The sequence below is a fragment of the Rattus norvegicus genome, chromosome 11 (assembly GCF_021556685.1).
Source record: "Rattus norvegicus strain SHRSP/BbbUtx chromosome 11, alternate assembly SHRSP_T2T, whole genome shotgun sequence".
Taxonomy (NCBI): Eukaryota; Metazoa; Chordata; class Mammalia; order Rodentia; family Muridae; genus Rattus; species Rattus norvegicus.
The window spans coordinates 82,442,187-82,462,185 of record NC_141544.1 but is presented as its reverse complement, the minus strand read 5'-3'; the positions used below and the strand labels follow the sequence as shown (position 1 = coordinate 82,462,185).

The 19,999-nt window shown below is 45.3% G+C and overlaps 1 protein-coding gene across 3 annotated transcripts; it reads left to right on the top strand.

Annotated features, from left to right (window-relative positions):
• Positions 1-64: 64 nt before the first annotated feature.
• Positions 65-9,215, top strand: Cep19 (centrosomal protein 19). Of its 3 annotated transcripts, none has more exons than XM_087575404.1 (4): positions 65-383; positions 4,169-4,246; positions 5,097-5,275; positions 8,090-9,215. In XM_087575404.1, exons 3-4 carry the CDS (start codon positions 5,110-5,112, stop codon positions 8,449-8,451), a joined length of 528 nt encoding a protein of 175 aa, XP_087431530.1. In that variant the 5' UTR covers positions 65-383; positions 4,169-4,246; positions 5,097-5,109; the 3' UTR covers positions 8,452-9,215.
• The last annotated feature ends 10,784 nt before the right edge of the window (positions 9,216-19,999 follow it).

Sequence of the window (19,999 nt, the reverse complement as noted above, 5' to 3'; positions counted from 1 at the left end):
GGCCGGCCCCTAGCCCCGCCCCTCGTCATCTCAGCCGGGGCGGGGCGAGAGGCTGCGCAAGCGCAGTTCGCGCGCCCCGCTGTTGCCTAGAGAACGATCTTTGGGGCGCCCTGGCGGGCCCTGGACCCGGCGAGCTGCTTTAGGACCGCATTCGCCGCGCTCAGCCCCGCTTCCTGTCCTCAACCGGATGCGTGCGGGCCGGGCCCCCTGCCGCTGAATTCACCCCATGGTTACTCCTGTAGGCTATGGCTGTCGCCGCTTCCTGCAGGGTCAGGCTCCACCTCGCCTCAAAGTCGATCTAAGTGCTCCTCTGTGCAAGGCGATAGGATGGAAACCATCCCCTCACTGCTGTTCAGATTTTCACGTCCTGTACGTCTTCAAGGGTAAGAAGGGCCGCGGAGGGTAGGAAGGGTCTCCTTGCATTGGTAAGCGCATGAATCGGAAACTCTGTATCCCCTTAGGTGCTCTAGGGAGCACAGTACTTGATCCCTGGTAGAAAAAGTATATTAGATAAAAGTACATTAGTTAAATATGATGTCATTCCTCCCGACTGCGGAATGTGTTAGCAGGCTTAGAGAGTGCTATACTACAGATCAGAAGGCTCGGAGTTCTCAAAAGTAGGAAGATAGTGTAATATAACACTACAAACAGGCTATTAAGAAATATGGACGAAACAAACAAACAAAAAGCCGGGTAATCTTAGCACTGGAGAAGCAGAGGCAGTCAGATCTCCGCGTTTGAGGCCAGCCTGGTCTATAGAGTGAGACCATGACAGGACAGCCAGAGCTACACAGAGAAATCCTGTCTTGAAATACCAACAACAACAATAAATTAAAAAGAAAACTCCATAGTCAAGACCTTAACATTATAATCGACTCTATTCACAAATGTGGCCATTTGCTTGTGTTTGTAGACCAGAGAGTGTCTAGAAGGTTCTAGAAAGTTTACTAACATCACACTTTAGTGAGGTGATCTGGGAATAGTGAGTGGTCATTGACTCAGATCAAAGGCAAACCACAGCAATATGAAAAGGAGCTCTTTATTATGACTAACCTGAGTAAAAATCTCATATCTATCACTAGGGGTGAAAATACAGATGATGACCCTATATGATAAGTCTACCTAGCAACCGTAAAATTTTCATTTTAATAAGGAAACCATATGTGTGATATAAAACTAAACCGTAGTTTTTATATTTATGCATATATGTATGTACACATATATATAGCTAGAAAAAAAGAAGCTAGATGAATATTCATTTTCTCTTTCCCATTTTCCCCTATTTTTCTATAACGAACTAATATAATGTTAGTTTCTTTTTTTTTTTTTCGGAGCTGGGGACAGAACCCAGGGCCTTGCTCTACCACTGAGCTAAATCCCCAACCCCATAATGTTAGTTTCTTAAACAGTGCACCTAGACTTGTCCTCCTACCAGAACTAAGTTTATAAAGATATTATTACCTTATGCTACCTTACCTCTGTTGCTGTAAAATTATTAAAAATGCCTTATTTTATCCCACACTAGGTCCAGCACCTTAGTGCCCCAAGATATCTTGTAGATATCTTCCTCTCACCCGCTTTGCTCAATCCCATATCACACTGCTGATGGCTTCTCTCTGAGCCTGACAACAGTCTCTCTACCCATCTAGTTCCCAAGGCAGGTTGCCACCATGCCAGAAATACACGTCTCCAGTCACCACATATACTCTTGAACTTAAAACATGAAAGAACACACAACACAATAACCTCCGATACAATTGATAATATATAATTTGCTCACCTAGACATACAAAAAGCCCTGTACACATCCATCCCTTAAGAATATTCATAACAGGGGGCTAGAGAGATGGCTCACAGGTTAAGAGCACTGACTGCTCTTCCAGAGGTCCTGAGTTCAATTCCCAGCAACCACATGGTGGCTCACAACCGTCTGTAATGGAGATCTGATGCCCTCTTCTGGTGTGTCTGAAGACAGCTACAGTGTACTCACATACATGAAATAAATAAATAAATCTTTTTAAAAAAAAAAGATTATTCATAACAACCTGTAAATGTGCAGAGAGGAATCTTAACATCAGCCTCCATGTTCTCTCTGCTGCTTCTCCTGCCTCCTCCAGTCTCCTCCTCTCTCTAAAACTTTTCTCCCGCCCATCCTTCCTTCTCGTCCAATGACAGGCCTCGTTCTATCTTGTACCTGCCTTCACCTGTATGACATCAATTCAGTTTCAACATTTGCAAACCATAGCCACTATGCAAGTGTAAGAATCTAAGTCATTCTTAAAATTGAGTGTACTACTTTGCCACTGAGGGTAGAGAAGGAAAGAGAGAGCAGAAAGTATTAATCTGAAAATATCTGCGTTTCTTATACCTGGAAAAGTACCATAGTCAGACAAATGAGCTGTAGTAAAGGCCACATACACATTACTGTTTTGCATATGGAGAGGCTGATTATCTACACACCACCCCTACCCCCTTTTTTTTCTTGAGACGTAAGGGAACAAACAGAGTTCTCAAACAGCTGTCCTGGAACTCAGGGCAGTCCTGCTGTTTTGGCCTTCTGCGTTCTGGGATTTCAGAACTCAGACACTATGCCTGTTCAGATCCGCCATTTTAACTGTGATTGATATTTCGGTTGTCACCTGTCAGCTGGCTGGGGTCATGTTGCTCTAACTGGATAGAAATCAGTAGGAGAAGTTCCCAGGCCCTTGAGTGTCCAAGGCCTGGACTAGCAGACTAGATGATTGCAATTCCAAACACTGAGAGGTCGGGACTTAGGGCTCCTGATTTAGAAGCTAGTGACGCATGGCTCTGGGTGCTCAGGTTGGATGCTGTTGGCATTCATTTGGCAAGCATTTGCCAGCCACTGTAATGCTCAGCGCCCAGCGGCTGTGAGTGAGAGCAGCAGTCATCTGCTGGACTTACAGATCCTGGAGGGGGGCCTTGACTGTTAAGACACTGTTGGTATCAGGAATTGCCTTTACCTCCAACAGCTGCAACAGTTGGTCACTGTTGCTATGGCAACAGCCATACATTCCCAGAAGACCTTTTGGCTCAATTCCCACCTCGACCTGGGAATAGTTACATCACATTCCAAATAAAAAGCAGACTTCCTTTGCCTTCCTTCTCTTTTCTTTTCTTTCTCTTGCCCCTTCCCCTAGTCTCATTCTTCATTAAATCTCTCCTTGTGGAACCGTATTGGTTTGGTGTGCTCTATCTGGATGGGTACAGGCCGATATTTAACAACAACAAAATTTTAATAACAACAGACACTTCATTCCTACAATGACTAGTATTACCGCTTAAGGCCAGGAAGCCTCCTGAAACTCTTCAGCACCTAGTTCTCATAGCTTCCTCTGCCTCTACTCCAGTGTTTCCACTTCAGTTATTTGCTTCCTCTCTGGAAGCCTTCCTGGGGCTTCAACTGTTACTAGTTGGAAGCTGCTACCAGTGTGCCAGTTCTAACCTTGTCTTCCTTGTGCCGATAGCTCAGTCTGATCTGCTAATACTAACAGTCAAAGGCAGGAGGGAAAAGGCCACTCGCAGAGCCTTTCAAATGAGCCTAATGTTATAGCATGTAACGCTGGGAGCAGCACAATGAGGGTGTATCCAGGTGACTTCAGAAGTGAGCTGCCAGGTGGACAGAGGCCAGAATATTTGCAGCAATCACAACACATCCCTTCATGCATCACAGACCTGCCGCGGAGCCAACATGATGAGTGCCCCTCTGCCTAATGCTCATTGAGGCTTCCGCTCAGCCTGGGCTTTCTGAGACCTGTGCAGACTGGTGGAGTGCTCCTGATGACTGTCTTCAGCTATGCTTCTGTAGTATCCTCAGAGAAACAGGAAGGAAGGAAGGAAGGAAGGAAGGAAGGAAGGAAGGAAGGAAGGAAGGAAGGAAGGAAGGAACCAGAGTCTGGCTATTAAGAGTAAAGGGCTGACAGTTCCACCCCAGGCTGCTAGGTTTAAGAGAAGGACCTGTGAAAATGTTGGCCTACATGGTCTTAGAGAAGCCTCAACACAAACTAACAATTCCTGTAACAGTACTTCATATTATATAACAATGTGTACCAGCATTTGACTCCTGCCCCAATGCCCCAGGATAATATATAGTAACTTTGCTTGTATTAATACACAGCACTGAACAAGTATTACCTTTATTATGTTCCAGACATGTACTAAGAGCTTAATGAAAATGGACACACTTCCTGCCTTCCTAGAGCAAATAGAATAACAGGGAGGATACATGGTAAGTAAAAATGATGAATAAAAGAATGGTGGGGGTAGGCAGTGGTGGTGCACACCTTTAATCCCAGTACTCAGGAAGCAGAGGCAGGCAGATCTCTGAGTTCAGGCCAACCTAGTCTGCAGAGTTCCAGGAATAGGCAGAGAAACCCTATCTTGAAAAAAAAAAAAAAAAAAAGAAAAGGAAAGAAAGAATGAATTGGATGAATTTGGAAAGCACAAGGCAATTACATCTGGTCTAGTGGACTTCTCAGTACAAAATGTTTATAAAGCGGAAAGTGCTGGGGACGTAGCATAGCTAAAAGAATGCTTGCCTACTCTGCATAAATCCCTGGGTTCCGTCTTGAGCAGCCCATAAACCAAGTTTAATAGCACATGCTGTGATTCTAACACTGGGAAGCAGAGACAGGAGGATCAGAAATTCATGGTAATCCTCCACTTCATAACAAATTCAAAGCCAATCTGGGCTACACGAGACACTGTCTCGAAAAAGGAAAAAGTTTAAAAGAACGTATACATAGAGGGTGACTCAGAAGTCCTTTAACTGAAACATCAAAGTGATTCCGAAGGCCAGCAGGTCAGTTCTTGGGCCCCTGGGAGGTTTGTGTGTAATCTCTGGTATGAGTGCAGCACACTAAGGGGTCCAGACAGAATGGCATTACCTACTCAGAGATCCAACGAGCTGAGGCTAGCCTGGACCAGACTAAACTTTCAGGGTATCCCTCAAAGTCTGGAACTTTGTGAGCATACAATCACGGGGCTAGTCCACAGCCAGATCCACCGAGGAGATGGGGAAGGATTTATTCAACACCTAGCTCGATGTGGTTGACCTCTCTTAGGAAATTGTTGCACAGCTGTCCTATCCGTATGAGATCTCCAGTTTACCCTGAGTTACACGAGACGATGAAATACATTGCCAAGAAGTGTGGAGTTAGGTTCCAGCCTCCGGCCATGATCTTGATTTATGAGAATGAAGCTGAAGGAAAGAGCCGCCAGCGCATCATGCCTGTCCGAAACTTTTCGAAGTTCTCAGGTACGCCTCGTTTTATCTCGCTTCCTGCCTAGCTGTCAGCTTATTTTATTCATGTGTCTGTGTCCACGTGAGTTGGTGTCTACAGAGACCAGAAGAGGGCATCAGATTCCCTGCAGCTAGAGTTGCAAGCCTAATCGTTGCTGAAGTTGGGAACCCTGCAAGCACCCCTAACCACTGAACCAGCTCTTCAGCCCTTACCTCCTGTCTTAAATATTCTTTTTTTTTTTTTTTATTAACTTGAGTATTTCTTATATACATTTCGAGTGTTATTCCCTTTCCCGGTTTCCAGGCAAACATCTCCCTCTCCCCTCCCCTTCTTTATGGGTGTTCCCCTCCCCATCCTCCCCCCTTGTCACCCTCCCCCCAACAATCTAGTTCACTGGGGCTTCAGTCTTAGCAGGACCCAGGGCTTCCCCTTCCACTGGTGCTCTTACTAGGATATTCATTGCTACCTATGAGGTCAGAGTCCAGGGTCAGTCCATGTATAGTCTTTAGGTAGTGGCTTAGTCCCTGGAAGCTCTGGTTGGTTGGCATTGTTGTACATATGGGGTCCCCTTCAAGCTCTTCCAGTTCTTTCTCTGATTCCTTCAACGGGGGTCCTATTCTCAATTCAGTGGTTTGCTGCTGGCATACGCCTCTGTTTTTGCTGTGGCTGTGTCTTAAATATTCTTAAGTCGTTTAATAAAAATAACCCGACATCATCAGGTATGGTGACACACACCTATAACCCAAGCAGGAAAGTTGCTAATGCAAAATATCTGGACAACTTGAGGTAGCCTGTCTCAAAATGAGAGCAGAAAACAAAAGGGATGGGTTGGGGAGGGGTTGAAAGTCAGTGGTGGAACCCTGACCTACTGTGTGCAAGGTCCTGGGTCAGTCCTACTGAGAGGGAAAAGGAAGGGGAGGGGGAGGGAGAGAAAGAGGGAAGGAGAGAAGGGAGAGAGGGAAAGGAAGAGGGAGGGAGGGAGGGAGGGAGGATATTTCAGTTCCTTGCGATGGAATGACAGGCTCCTCAGAGTTCAACAACCCTGGGTTTAGATCGTCAGAGACCCGCCTGTGATCATTGTGAGATCACTTATTCATCCACTTCAGTTTCTGTGTTGGTATTTTTAGGTCAACCTGACACAAGCTTGGAATCATTTAGGAAGGGGGAATGCCAAGTGAGAAAATGCCCCCAACAGATTGATCTGTAGCAGACCTGTGGTCCGTTTTCTTGATTGATTACTGATGTAGGAGGGCCCAGCCCACTGAGGGTGGGGCCACTCTGGGCTGATGGTCCTGTTTAGTATAGGCTGAGCAAGCGGTGGTGAGCAAGCCTGTAAGCCCATGGCCTCTGCATCAGCTCCTGCCTCCAGGATCATGCCCCCCCCCCTTTTGTTTTTGGTAGGAGGGGTAGCTTTAGTCCCAGCACTCAGAAGGCAGGTGAATCTCTGTGAGTTTAAGATCAAACCTGGTCTTACATAGTGAGCTCTAACCCAGCAGAGGCTACATAGTCTAAAACAAATAAAAAATCATGCCATTTTTTACCTTTAGACATTTTCTTCAGTTGAAAGTTTTTAACAACTCTACAAAGTAATTTTAAGTTTACAAAGTAAAAAATAAATAAATAAAAGAAACAGTTCATCCTTCTCTCTCCACACCAAAGTTAAGTTTGTTTGTTTGTTTGTTTATTTAAAATGTTTTATTTGGGGGCTTGCTGTTCTTTCAGAAGACCTGGGTTCAGTTCCCAGCACCCACATTGCAGCTCCCAGCCATCTTCTAACTCCAGTTCCGGGAGATCTAGCGCCCTCTACTGGTCTCTGCCAGCACCACACATAAGGTACACACTAACACATTCAGGCAAACACTCAGCATATACAGTCGAAATAAAGAAATTCTTTTTAAAAATTATGTTATTTTTTGGTATTTCTTTGAGACAAGATCTCTCTGCTTCACCTTGGATGGCCAAGAACTCATGAGTATCCTCCTGCTTCAGCCTCCTAATGCTGGGATGAGAAACAATTATAAACCTATAGCACCATACCCACCCTGTTGTAATTTTTGCTTTGAAGGCAGGACCTAGTTAAATAGTCCAGGCTAGCCTCAAACATTCTGTCCTTCCAACTCTTCATATGTGTGCTGTATGACCAACTTCTCCTAGGTTGAAACAACATAGTTAGGTGTGTTTATCTCAGATAGTGAACCCATGACCAAAGTGTGAATACCATTGAAGTTCAATTTAATGAACCCACAAGCTTTACTGAGGTCACTTACAGGAATATGGGAGAGGGGTTACTCACAGGAGGAGAAATGACTCAGAGACAGCTGCATCACCAAGGCCTATGCCAGCATAGGTGACAGCTCACAAAGCTGGGAACACTGCTCAGCCTGCAGGCATCTCAGAGGGTGGAGAGTGCCTCTTGTTTCTGTTAGGCTGTTTGGCAGGTCTCTAGAGTCTTGTGTGTAAATTAAGCTCCTTTGAGAGTGACCCTTAGCTGTCTTTGTTTATCCTCCAGAAGGGAGGAACCTAGTGAATTTGGTCAGTTTTAGGGATTTCCTGTGCTACTTTGAATTGTTTACTCTTGTCTGAAGGAACTTCCCTGTAAGGTGGGATGTTTTAATGTGGAAGGCTGCCATGTAACAGCATGTGTAACTGAGAAGTGTTAAAACTCAATTGATTATAAAAAACAGTTCTAAAGCATAATTGATTTAATAAACCCTTCTAGCCAGTTGTCTACCTCGGAGCAAGTGATCTCAGGGTTCGGTCTGTGTTTGTCCACGCAGTAGTTTGTAATGGGTGTGCTGTGTGCTGTAATACACTCTTCTCCCTCCCAGATTGCACCAGAGCTGCTGAACAATTAAAGAATAACCCACGGCACAAGAGTTACCTGGAACAGGTGTCCCTGAAGCAGCTGGAGAAGCTGTTTGTTTTTTTACGAGGTTCCCTACAGGGGCAGAGCCTGGCAGAAACAATGGAACAGATCCAGCGGGAAACAACCATTGATCCCGAGGAAGACCTGAACAAACTGGACGACAAGGAGCTCGCCAAAAGGAAGAGCATCATGGATGAGCTTTTCGAGAAAAATCAGAAGAGAAAGGATGACCCCAGTTTTGTGTATGACGTGGAGGTTGAGTTCCCTCAGGATGAGCAGCTGCTGTCCTGCAGCTGGGACACAGCATCCGTCGATGAGTTCTGAGACTACGCCACGTTTCCACAAAGAAGGAAGAGCGGTTCTAGAAAACACTGAGACACGAATGATCCGTAAAACCAAGACACTTAACATGTCCTACACAGCCCTATGAGAAACACAGAAACACAAGATAGGAATCTGCAATCTAAAGAGAAAGTAACTCGAGAACTTGTAAAAAGGTATTTTATTATATTACTCAGGAAAAAGCTAAGAGCCAGGTATTTGATGAAGGCTGTAGAAAGGTCAATACCTGCTTGACCTTGAAATGCTACAGATGTATTTTATAGAAATCGAGATGAAGCAAAGGGGGAAGGGGGAAGTAAAGAGACAAGAAATAGGAAAATCTGGGAAAGGGTGAGTAATTATAGTTTGACAAGACTAGAATTAACCTGTGCTCATTAGGACCCTGTGTGCATTAACTCTGGGGTAGACAGGAATACCTATAAATGCAAAATGTCTCACAGCTACAAGTACATGTGGCAGAAGGCAGGCAAGTCTACTCCGCGATCAGGAAATGTGTTCTAACGTTACTCTGAAACCCAGAGCCACTTCCTGTGAAAGACTGGTTTGTACAATGGGAAGTCTGCCCACAATGAGCGATAGGTGCTGCTGTTCAGACCTGTTCGTAAGTTTAGTTGTGCAAAGATCGCAGCCTCACAAGGCCTCTGTGTGCAGATGTGTTTGTTCTTACTAGAATGTTATCTGATTGATAGAAATCATATGTTTTCTACAAGGAAACCATTACGCATCGAATAAAGCCGTGAATGCAATGTTCAGTCTCATCGGTTTTTCTGTCCTCCAGTTTGGTATTTTGTTTTCCAGGTTTTGGGGTGTCCTGGTTTGTGTGAGTTGGAGGACAGAGTAGTGTGAGGACATATGTCTCAGTGTCCTCTGTTCCTCTCTGCTCCGCTTCTCTACTGTGTCCCCTTTGATCCCTTTCTCCCAAGCCATCCCCCTTCTGCTTCCATGGCCATGAACTTCGTTACCTTCTGTACCACTGGAAGTCTCTTGCGCCCCTCTCAGAGTGTCCTTTCTAGTACCCCCCCCACACACACACATCCATACCCACACAAAAACCAAAGGAGCCAAAATGCGGTTTTCCTGAGCCTGGTTTATGTTGTGTATCATGATGATTCCCTTTTCTCTCCATCTCCTGTAAATATTGAGATTTCTTTATGGCTAAGTAAAATTGCCCTGTGTATATGTTCGGTTCCTTTCCTGGTTCATCTGTCCATGGGTATCTAGGCTGGTTGCATTTCCTAGCTGTCGTGAACAGAGCTGCACTACCGTGATGTCCGAGTCTGTCTGTACTGTGTTGATTAGGCTGTTGCAGGAGTAGTGTAGCTGGGTCATCTCGTAGCTCTGTTTCCAGTTTTCTTCTGAACCTTCATGCAGACTATGCCAGCTTACCTTCCCGCCACTACCGCATAAAGATTTCCCCTCCACACTCAAGAGCATTTGTTGATATTTAGTTTCCTGATAGCCATTCTGACTGGGGCTATGGAGCCATTCCATATGCCTTTCTCTGATGACTAAGGATGTGAACACTTCTCAGTGCCCAGTTTAGTTCAGTGAACTGCTCCAGGCCACTAGCGTTTGCTCTTCCGAGAGCTGTGTATTCAGGTTCTGTTGTCCCACTCACTGATTAAATGATTTGGGGCTGAGGGTTGGTGCTTAATATTGTGACTCCTTTATGTAATCATCTGCCTTAGATTACATCTTATATAATCTATCTATATAACATTATATAAAGAACTCAAAATCTTTCATAGATAGGTGATACATATGTTTTTAGTTGTATAATTATATATACAACTAGATTTGCTCATTCTTTTTAAATGAGGCATGGTGGTACCTGCCTTTAATTCCAGCACTCGGGAGTCTGAGGCAGAGGGATCTCTGGGTTGATAGGGCGAGTTTTTCCCGGCTTATTCCCCCTAGCTTGCTCAGCCTGCTTTCTTAGACAGCCAAGGGCCCACATTGGGCTGCATCCTATCATATTGATGGAGAAAGTGCCCCACAGACATTGCCGCAGGCCAATGTGTGGAGCTAATTCCCCAATTGATGTCACTTCCTCCCAGGCGACTCTAGGTTCTGCCAAGTTGACAGAAAACAACCACACGATATTTGTTTACAGTGTGTATGTACGTATAGGCACTTGAGCGTTCCAAAGGAGGGCATCAGGTCCTCTATAGTTGGAGCTTGAGGTGGCTATGAGTCGCCCTGTGTAGGTGCTGGGCACCAAACTCAGGTCCCCTCCAAGAGCAGTATATGTTCCTAACCATCAAGCTGTGTCCCCAGCCCCTTTCTCCCATTCTGTAGGTTATCTCTTTATTGCTGATTGTTTTCTGCACGGAACCTTTGTCACAGGTTAGAAATTAGAATGACTTCCTAGGGGCTGGAGAGATGGCTCAGCAGTTAAGACCACTCACTGGCTGTTCTTCCAGAGGTCCTGGGTTCGATTCCCAGCACCCACATGGCAGCTCCCAACTGTCCACAGCTCCAGTTCCAGAGGATCCAACACTCTCACACAGACATACATACAGGCAAAACAGCAATGCACATAAAATAAATAATTTTTAAAAATGGATGGTTTCCTATGCTATTGGAGTCCTTTCCACAAAGCTCCAGCTTACACCTACTGTGATAGTTTACATATGCTTGGCCCAGGGAGTGGCAGTATTAGGAGGTGCGGCCTTGTTGGAGTAGATGTGCTACTGTGTGTGTGGGCTTGAAGACCCTCACCCTAGCTGCCTGGAAGTCAGTCTTCCACTAGCAGTATTCAGATGAAGATGTAGAACTCTCAGCTCCTCCTGCACCATGTCTGCCTGGATGCTGCCGTGCTCCTACCTTGATGATACTGGACCGAACTTCTAAAGCTCAATTAAATGTTGTCCTTATAAGACTTGCCTTAGTCATGGTGTCTGTTCCCAGCAGTAAAACCCTAAACCACCTACGTTAGTGTTTCCCTCCATCTGTGTGAGAGTTTTAGGTCTTACTCTAAGGTCATTGACACATTTGGAGTTTGCTATATTTGTTGGAATTTGTTTCTGTGTCAACTAAAAGGTACGGATCTAGTTCACTTTTCTATATGTGTGGGTATCTAGTTTTCCCTGCTGTGTGCTGAAGAGGCTTTCTTCTCATTCTGATGTATGTCCTCGCCACCTTTGCTGAAACCTAGATGGCTGTAGACGCATGGCTCCTCTGTCCTCTCGCATTTCTGATCTGGTGCTGGTATCGTGCTGATTTTTGTTACTGTGGTTCTGTACACAGTACAGTTTCAGTTTTAGAACAGATATAAAACATCCACCATGAGGTTGGGGATTTAGCTCAGTGAGTGGCAGAGCTGGGTTCGGTCCCCAGCTCTAAAAAAAAGGAAAGAAAAAAAAATCCACCATTGCTTTTTTTAGTAAACAATGTCACTGGAATTCTGATCACATTATAGGGATCACATTAAATCTTTAAATTGTTCTCTGTAATACAAACATTTTTTTGATATTAATTTTTCTAATCCACAAGCACGGGCTTAATGTTTTCTCGTTTTTATTTCTTCAGTGTTCATTAGAGAGTTCCCTTACCTCCCTAGTTAGGTGTTCTGTTTATTAATTCTTTATTCATTTCATACATGAGTACAGTGCGTTCGGAGCATCTCCACTGCCCACTCTCCAGCTCTGACTCCTCCCTGACAATATCCCCTAATCCCTTCCCTCCTTCATGACTTCTTTTTGACACACGGAGTCCAGTTAGTGCTTTCTGTGTGTACGTGGGTGGAGGGTGCCATCCACTGGAGCATGGGCAACCTACCGTGGACCACACCGCTGAAGAAAAATGAGGTCTCCCTCTTCCAGTGGCTGCAGCTGCTCTTCGGCTAGGGGTGGGCTTGACTCTTATGATCTCTGTCTAGGCAAGTCTACTATTTGTATATAGAAAGGCTAGTGGTTTCTATGCGTTGATTTTATATCGTGCTACTTTGCTGAAAGTGTTTTGTTGGGTATGAGGGGTTTCTCGTAAAGTCTCTAGGGTCTCTAGGAGTGTTTAGAGTCCTATGTCATAGGGACAAATCTTCACGTCCTTTCTACCCTAGTATGCTTTGCATTGCTGAGATAAATGCCATGGCCAAAGCGATGTAGGGAGGAAAGGGTTATTTCCCCTTACAGACTGTAGATAGTTTTTGAGGGAGGGCTCCCCTTACAGACTGTAGATAGTTTTTGAGGGAGGGCAAGAACTGAAGCAGAAACCATGGAGTAGTGCTACTGGGCTTGCTACTCATGGCCTGCTAAGCTTCCCTCCCCTCTGCTCCCCTCCCCTCCCTTCTCTTCTCCTCCCTTCCTCTCCCCTCCCCTCTCCTCTCCCCTCCCCTCCCCTTCTCTCTCCTCTACTTTCCCTTCTTTCTTTTTTTTAATTCCTTTTTTTTTCCTTTTCTTTATTTGCTTGGGTTTTTTTTTTTTTTCTTTAATTTTTGTTTTGTTTTGGCTGTCCTGGAACTCACTCTGTAGACCAGGCTGGCATCCAACTCACAAAGATCCTCCTGTCTCTGCGTCCTGAGTGCTGGGATTAAAGGTCTACGCTGCCTCCACTTCCTCCTCCACCACCTGTCTTCAGCTTCGTTTCCTGTGCAGCCCAGGACGCCTGCCCAGACGTGGCACCACCCATGCTGGCATGGGCCCTCCTGCGTTAATGATTAATGAAGAAAATGCTTCAAAGATTTGCCGGCAGGTCTGTCTAATAGGAGCATTTCCTCAGTTGAGGGTCCCTGCTCACAGGTTATACTAGCTTGACTAAGAAAGCTTGACCTCACAGGGTCAAGTTGTTCCTTCCTCTTGATTATCTCACTGACATTTCAAGCAGAAGGAACACCGTTGTCTCATTCCTGACTTAGGAGAAGCGCTTTAACGTTTTCCCCATTTAGAATTGTGTGGTCTGTGGGTTTGTCATGTGGACCCTTGTTTATTTTTAACTGGGCAGACAGCCACTGTTTACTTCAGCAGGTGAAAGGCAAAGGCAGACAGCGTCTGTTGTGGGTTCCTCAGTGCTTGGATTGCGCTGCTTGTGATGTGTGTGTTGAAGTTGTTTATGTCGTCTTGGTTTAATTTTACTATGTCATGTGTGTCTTAGGATTTATCCATTTTCTCTAGGTTTTCTAGGGTTTTTTTTTTTGGGGGGGGTGAATTTCCAGTATCCTGTAATGGCCTGCATCGATCGTTTATGTTCAAGACAAAAGGAGTGTCCTTCAGATGAAATGAACCCTCCTTATTTACTGGACTCCTGTCCCAGGAAACTTTGCTAGGATGAGAATTCTTACGTTGGCACATCTGACTGTTAATTCCTGGTTGCCCATGACCTTGTTAATTGCAGCCAGATGATATAGCTTAGTTATATGCCTCTTGGCTTAGAAGGGAATTTTAACCAAAGCCAAGAAATCTATGATTGCTACTATTAAATAGTCTCAATTACATTCTCCTTGTTAGATGCTAAGTCCTAAAGAATTTTCATAGTTTAATCAGTCCTACATTAGCTTTAGTATGGTGGTGCATGCCTGTAACCAAAGCACTCCACACTAAGGCAGGAGGATCAGAGTTCAAGATTAGTTTTCCCCGACTGGAGAGATGGCTCGGTGGTTAGAGCACTGACTGCTCTTCCAGAGGTCCTGAGTTCAGTTCCCAGCAACCACATGGTAGCTCACAACAATCTGTAATAGAATCTGGTGCCCTCTTCTGGTGCATCTGAAGACAGCTACAGTGTACTCATATAAATAAAATAAATACATCTTTAAAAAAAAAAAAAAGACTAGCTTTCCCTACACACTGAAATCCTGTCTTCAACAAGACAAAAGTATCCTTTGTTTCTGATAAATGATGTACAGAAATAGAGGAGATAAATTAAAATTTCTAAAATAATACCACACTGATAGGAAGATATGTGTGTATTTATGTATCCATTGTTGAAATAAATAAAATTGGTGATTTTTGACGGACATGGTAATGCCTTTAATCTCAGCACTGGGGAGGCAAAGGTAGGCCAGCTACAGGTAGAGACGTAGTGTAAATGAGACAAGCTAGGGAAGAAAATAAGGTGTGATATAAGCTTCAAGCTTCATTGTATCCAAACCCTCTGATCTCCTGCCTTTCCTCTCTTCCCCTCCCTCTCCACTACATACACAAAACCCTAAAAGTGGGACCACCAGCTAGTAAGGAAAGGAAGTGTATCCACTTGTAGCGATTGTACCAGTGAGGCAAGAGTTGAGGCTGATGTCTTCCCAACCATATATATAAATGCTTGGAAGTTACAGGAGGGATCTTTTCTCCAGAGCTGAAGACAGACACCAGGGTGCTGTGCTCCCTGGGCAGTGTTCTACCACACTGACCTAAACCCCAGCTCTGATCTTCCATAAACAGCTGCTTAACTTTGCTATTTACTTTTTTATTAGAGCCTAGTTAGTGTGCGCTCCTATGTTAACTAGAAGGTCTCTGCCCAGGAAAGAAGTTAACCATGGAGAGTGTGGTTTATTCTTCTGTCACCATTAACCATGTCCATAGCTAACCAAAATATAATTTCAACATCTCTCCCTGAATGCCCTGTAAGTCTTCGGTTCTTCACAAGTATCTGAACAAAAAAGAGAAAGGGAGAAAACACGCGGACTGAGAGGGAGGGAAGATTTAGAGGGGAGGAGATGATAGTAGATTTGTTCCACACGGACATGCACATGCATGAATCATAAATAAAAGACTTAAGCCAAGGTGGCCTCTTACCCTCCTCATAAATGAGTTGATATGTATTCATTTCATGTTATATATGAGATCTTCAGTCAAGGCTGGCCTCGAACTCCTGATTCTCCTGCCTCAACCTCCTGAATACTGGGATTACTGCAATGCAACATCACACCTAGCTTGAGTTTCTTTTATGTGTAGAGATCAGAGGACAACTAATGACAGTCCTCTCCTGCCACCGTGTGGATCCCGGACTCTGAGCTCTGGTCAGCAAGCTTAACGTAAACCATTTTGCATATCCCCTTTTAACAAGTTTTAAAAGATTTAACTCATGTATATGAATGCACTGTCCCTGTCTTCAGACACACCAGAAGAGAGCATCAGATCCTATTACAGATGGTTGTGAACCACCATGTGGTTACTGGGAATTGAACTCAGGACCTCTGGAAGAGCAGTCAGTGCCCTGAACTGCTGAGCCATCTCTCCAGCCCTTGAACTACAAGTTTTTGTTTTTGTTTTTGTTTTTTTTTGGAGCTGGGGACCGAACCCAGGGCCTTGCGCTTGCTAGGCAAGCGCTTTACCACTGAGCTAAATCCCCAACCCTGAACTACAAGTTTTTAAAATGCAGTTATTTGATTATTCAATGTACATGTGTGCCTGTATATATGCATGTGAACCACATGTGTGTCTTGTGCCCTTGGAGATCTAAAGAGGCCCTTGGGTCCCCTGAAATTGGAGTTCCAGACAGTTGTGAGCCATCATGTGTATCCTGGGAATTGAACAGGTTCTCTCTTAATCACTGGGCCATCTCTCCAGCCTCCTTTTTTGAGACAGCATTTCCCTCTACCTCAGGTTGTCCTTAGTAGGCCTCATGTCTCAGCTTCTCAGCTGCTGGAAGCTGGGAACCACAATACCCACTATATTTTCATCCTAAGAAAAGCAGGATGCGGGGCTGAAGGGATGGCTCAGTGGTTAAAAGCACTGACTGCTCTTCCAGAGGTCCTGAGTTCAATTCCCAGCAACCACACGGTGGCTCGCAACCATCTGTAATGGGATCTGGTACCCTCTTCTGGCCTTCAGGCACACATGTAGGCAGAATGCTGTATACATAATAAAATAAATAAGTAAATAAACAAACAAATAAATAAATAAATCTGGATGTAAGCCAAGCAGTAGTGACACTCACCTTTAACCCCAGCATTTTAGAGGTAGAGGCAGGCAAATCTCTGAGTTTGAGGCCAACCTGGTCTAGAGAGTGAGTTCCAGGACAGCCAGGGTACACAGAGAAACCCTGTCTCAAAAACCCAAAATCAACCAAACAAAAAACAACAATCAAAATCAGGATGTTTATTGCTGCTAAAACAAAATGTGAAAGAAAAAAAAAAACTACCATCAGAGGGCAGTATTCGTTTTTTTAACTTATCAAAGTGTACCTTTCATCTGGTAGCAGAAGGTTTTAATCAATCTGTTTGATGACATAAGCAATGTGCCCTGGTGGACATCCATGAAGAGCCTTGCTCAGCCTCTTGTTGCCTTTTCATAATCTAAGTTAGAGTCGTTCTTTATTCGTCTTAAATCATTTCAAGCACTGACGAGATGCCAAGTGCTGTCCCCCTTAATGGGAACACAGCTCACATTTCAGTAGGGAGGACTGTCCATAAAAATGCCATATGGTCCTAAGTGCCGCAGACTAAGTGGGTGAGAGGAGGTCCGTCTTCGCTGACGTCACCACTGACGTCATCGCTACGCAGATCCCGAAAGGCGGCAGAGGAGAAAGTACAAGCCCAGAGGACTCCTGTGTATGCAAATTAGCTTCATAGAATTAGGGCACTGTATGGCCAAATCACATATTATAGAAACTTATGCTCAAACCAAGCTTGGAAGAGCGTACTTGTTATCACAGCACTCAAGGAGGCAGAGGCAGGGGGATCTCTGAGTTCGAGGACAGCCAAGACTACACAGAGAAATCTGTCTCAAAAACCCAAAAAAAGGGGGAAAAAAGAAAGAAACAAAATTTATGCTCGGTAGCTTTATGGTAAAATCTAACTTTATCCTTGGAGTTCTTTCCCTCTGACTTTATTTTATTCTCAAGGCTGAGACCTGTCACCCCACAGGTTTCTGCTTCCCTTTCTTCCAAATCCTAGGCCTTCATCTCTCTGCTGCTGAGCCCGGTACCTCCTATAACACTGCAGACTGCGGCTCCAGCAGCCACATCCACATCTGTATGCTTGGTTATCCCTGAGACTGCTGGCCTAAAACACAAACAAGCAATTGATAGAATACGTGTCAGTTCTTGCATGGGTAACGGTTGTACTTTTAATCAAACGTTATTAATTGTGGGGATGGAGATGAGCGTCAGAGGACCACTCTCAGGACTCAGTTCTCTCCTTCCTCCAGGTGGATTTCATGGATCAGACTCTAATCAGCTCGGCAGTGGGTCCCCCATCCACCACCGAGTCATCTCCCTGGGGCTTGCTAGTGCAGAGTGGGAGAGTCACAGCTGTTAGCAACTTGTTTCACATCTGCAGAGACCTCTGCATTCAAATCCGACTGCTTTATCAAGACATGACCTTCAAGCCTCTAACTCAAGCTAGATTTCCATCTTGAGGATGTTTAGACTCTCACCCACCACAACCTCTGCCTCAGGGGTTCCCATTCCTGAGCCTGGGGGTACGACTGAGAATCTTCGATCCAACAGCCTCTCCAGACCCCACTTGGAGAACAACCATGCTGGGCTTTTGTTCTTCAATTTTGGAGACCCACAATCCACAATTCTCTCTTTTTCCCGTTAACGCCACCACAATCCCACTGTGGGTCTCTGCTCAAGAAACGCTCAAATAACTTATTAGATAACTTATTCTATTAGATCCAAGTTACCTTCCATTCAAACCTTCCCACAGCCACAACCCTTGGACATTGTGGCTCACTGGTCCACCCTTACTCGGGTGCTAAGCACGTGGAAGGCATTGTCACAAAAGAGATTCCACAGACAGAAGGATTGATCCAGGCTAAAGCAACCGGGACACTTTAAAATGGGGACCAGGTTCAGCCAGGAGGTGGTGGTGCACTTGGGGAGCAGAGTCAAGCGGATCTCAGAGTTCACGGCCACATGGTTTACAGAGTGAATTCTAGGACAGCCAGGACTACACAAGAGAGTCCCTGACTGGGTTCTGTTTTATTCTCAAAGGTAAATGTGTCTGTTTAGAATGCAGAGGAATGAGCATTGAAGAGAAATGAGCACTGCTGACACAGGAATTATGTGACCCCAGAGAGCAGGAGGATATACTGGGAAGGCAACAAGGCGGTAAATTATTCCATGGGAGGGGCCTGTCTTTTGCCAGAACCACTAGTCCAACCAACCTGCACTTAAGCCTGAGTGCTACCGAGTACTACAGGGTGAGGCAGTGTGCAGCCACCCGGGGAATGGGTGTGTTTACTTAGGCCGAGAGCAGATTAATCTACTTCTTCTTTCTGTGGAAAAAACTGCTCACCCCTGCAGGGCGCGGCAAAAACTGACCCGAGGAGGAAGCTTTGCTCAATAGGAAATGAGCACCAACATTAAAATGGGGAAGCACTGCTTCCCTCCAGCTCGATGATTCTGAGCTGAAAAGAGTAAGAAGTGGACCTGAACGGCAGGGGGTCCCTGGAAACAACCCACGTGGGTGCCAGGAAGACAACGCGAAATCACCGTGGAGCATCTGTGCAGTGGCTTACTGGATTAGCTTCACCTCGTACCCGTGATAAGGTGTCCTTACAAAAACAATTTTGGGGAGCTATTATTCTAGCTCACAACCTCAGACTACAATCCATGGAGGTCTTGGTGTTAGAGGCTTGAAAGAGCTGGTCACATGATAACTAGAACAAGTGCGCGCGCGCACGCACGCACGCACGCACGCACGCTTCTCAGCTCAGTCCTTACTGTCTGGCGTTCAACCCATGAAATGGTGCTGTCTGTCCACGTTGGAAGCGAGTCTTCCCACCTCAATGAAGGAAATCCCTCACAGACATGCTTGAGGGCCAACTTAATCTAGACAGTTCCTCCTTCAGACTCCCTTCCTAGATGATTCTAGATTGGGTCAAATTGACAAATAAAACCAACCATCATACTTGGCCGTAGTGGCTCACGCCTTTAATCCCAACACTCAGAGGCTGAGGCGGGCAGATCTCACTGAGTTCCAGGCCAGCCTAGTGTACAGAGTGAATCCCAGGACAGCCAGGCATACACAGAGAAACCCTGTCTTGAAATCAAAGACTAGAGTTGGAGAGATAGATGGCTCAGCAGTTAAGAGCACTAACTGTTCTTCCAGAGGTCCTGAGTTCAATTCCCAGCAACCACATGGTGGCTCACAACCATCTGTAATGGGCTCTGATGCCCTCTTCTGGTGTGTCTGAAGACAGCTGCAGTGTACTGTACTCATATAAATAAAAATAAATCTTTTAAAAAGAAGAAAGAAAACAAAGACTGACCTGGAGACCAGGGGTAAAGCCAAAGGTGACCTGGAAAGAGCTCGGGATGGGATCCATGACTAACTGAAAAGCAAGTTGCCACACAGAGAGCAGAGTCTAAACCCCGTCCCATCGCCCAGCGGACCCCCCACCCTCACAGGTCCCAGGACCGCAGCCAGCTGAGGAGGGACTGTGCCAGAGTAGGGCTTCAGCACTTAAATGCAAAGACTTGGTTCCCGCCCTTTCGTTGACCTAAATCCCATCTCCAGATCTTTGCTTTACTTGTCCCTCCCTTGTTGCTTCCCTCTCCCACACCAGCTCCACACTCCCATATACAAACCAAACTGGACCTTTTAAAGAGGTGTCCTGCCAACCGAGCTGCGGTTGTAACGCCCTTCTGC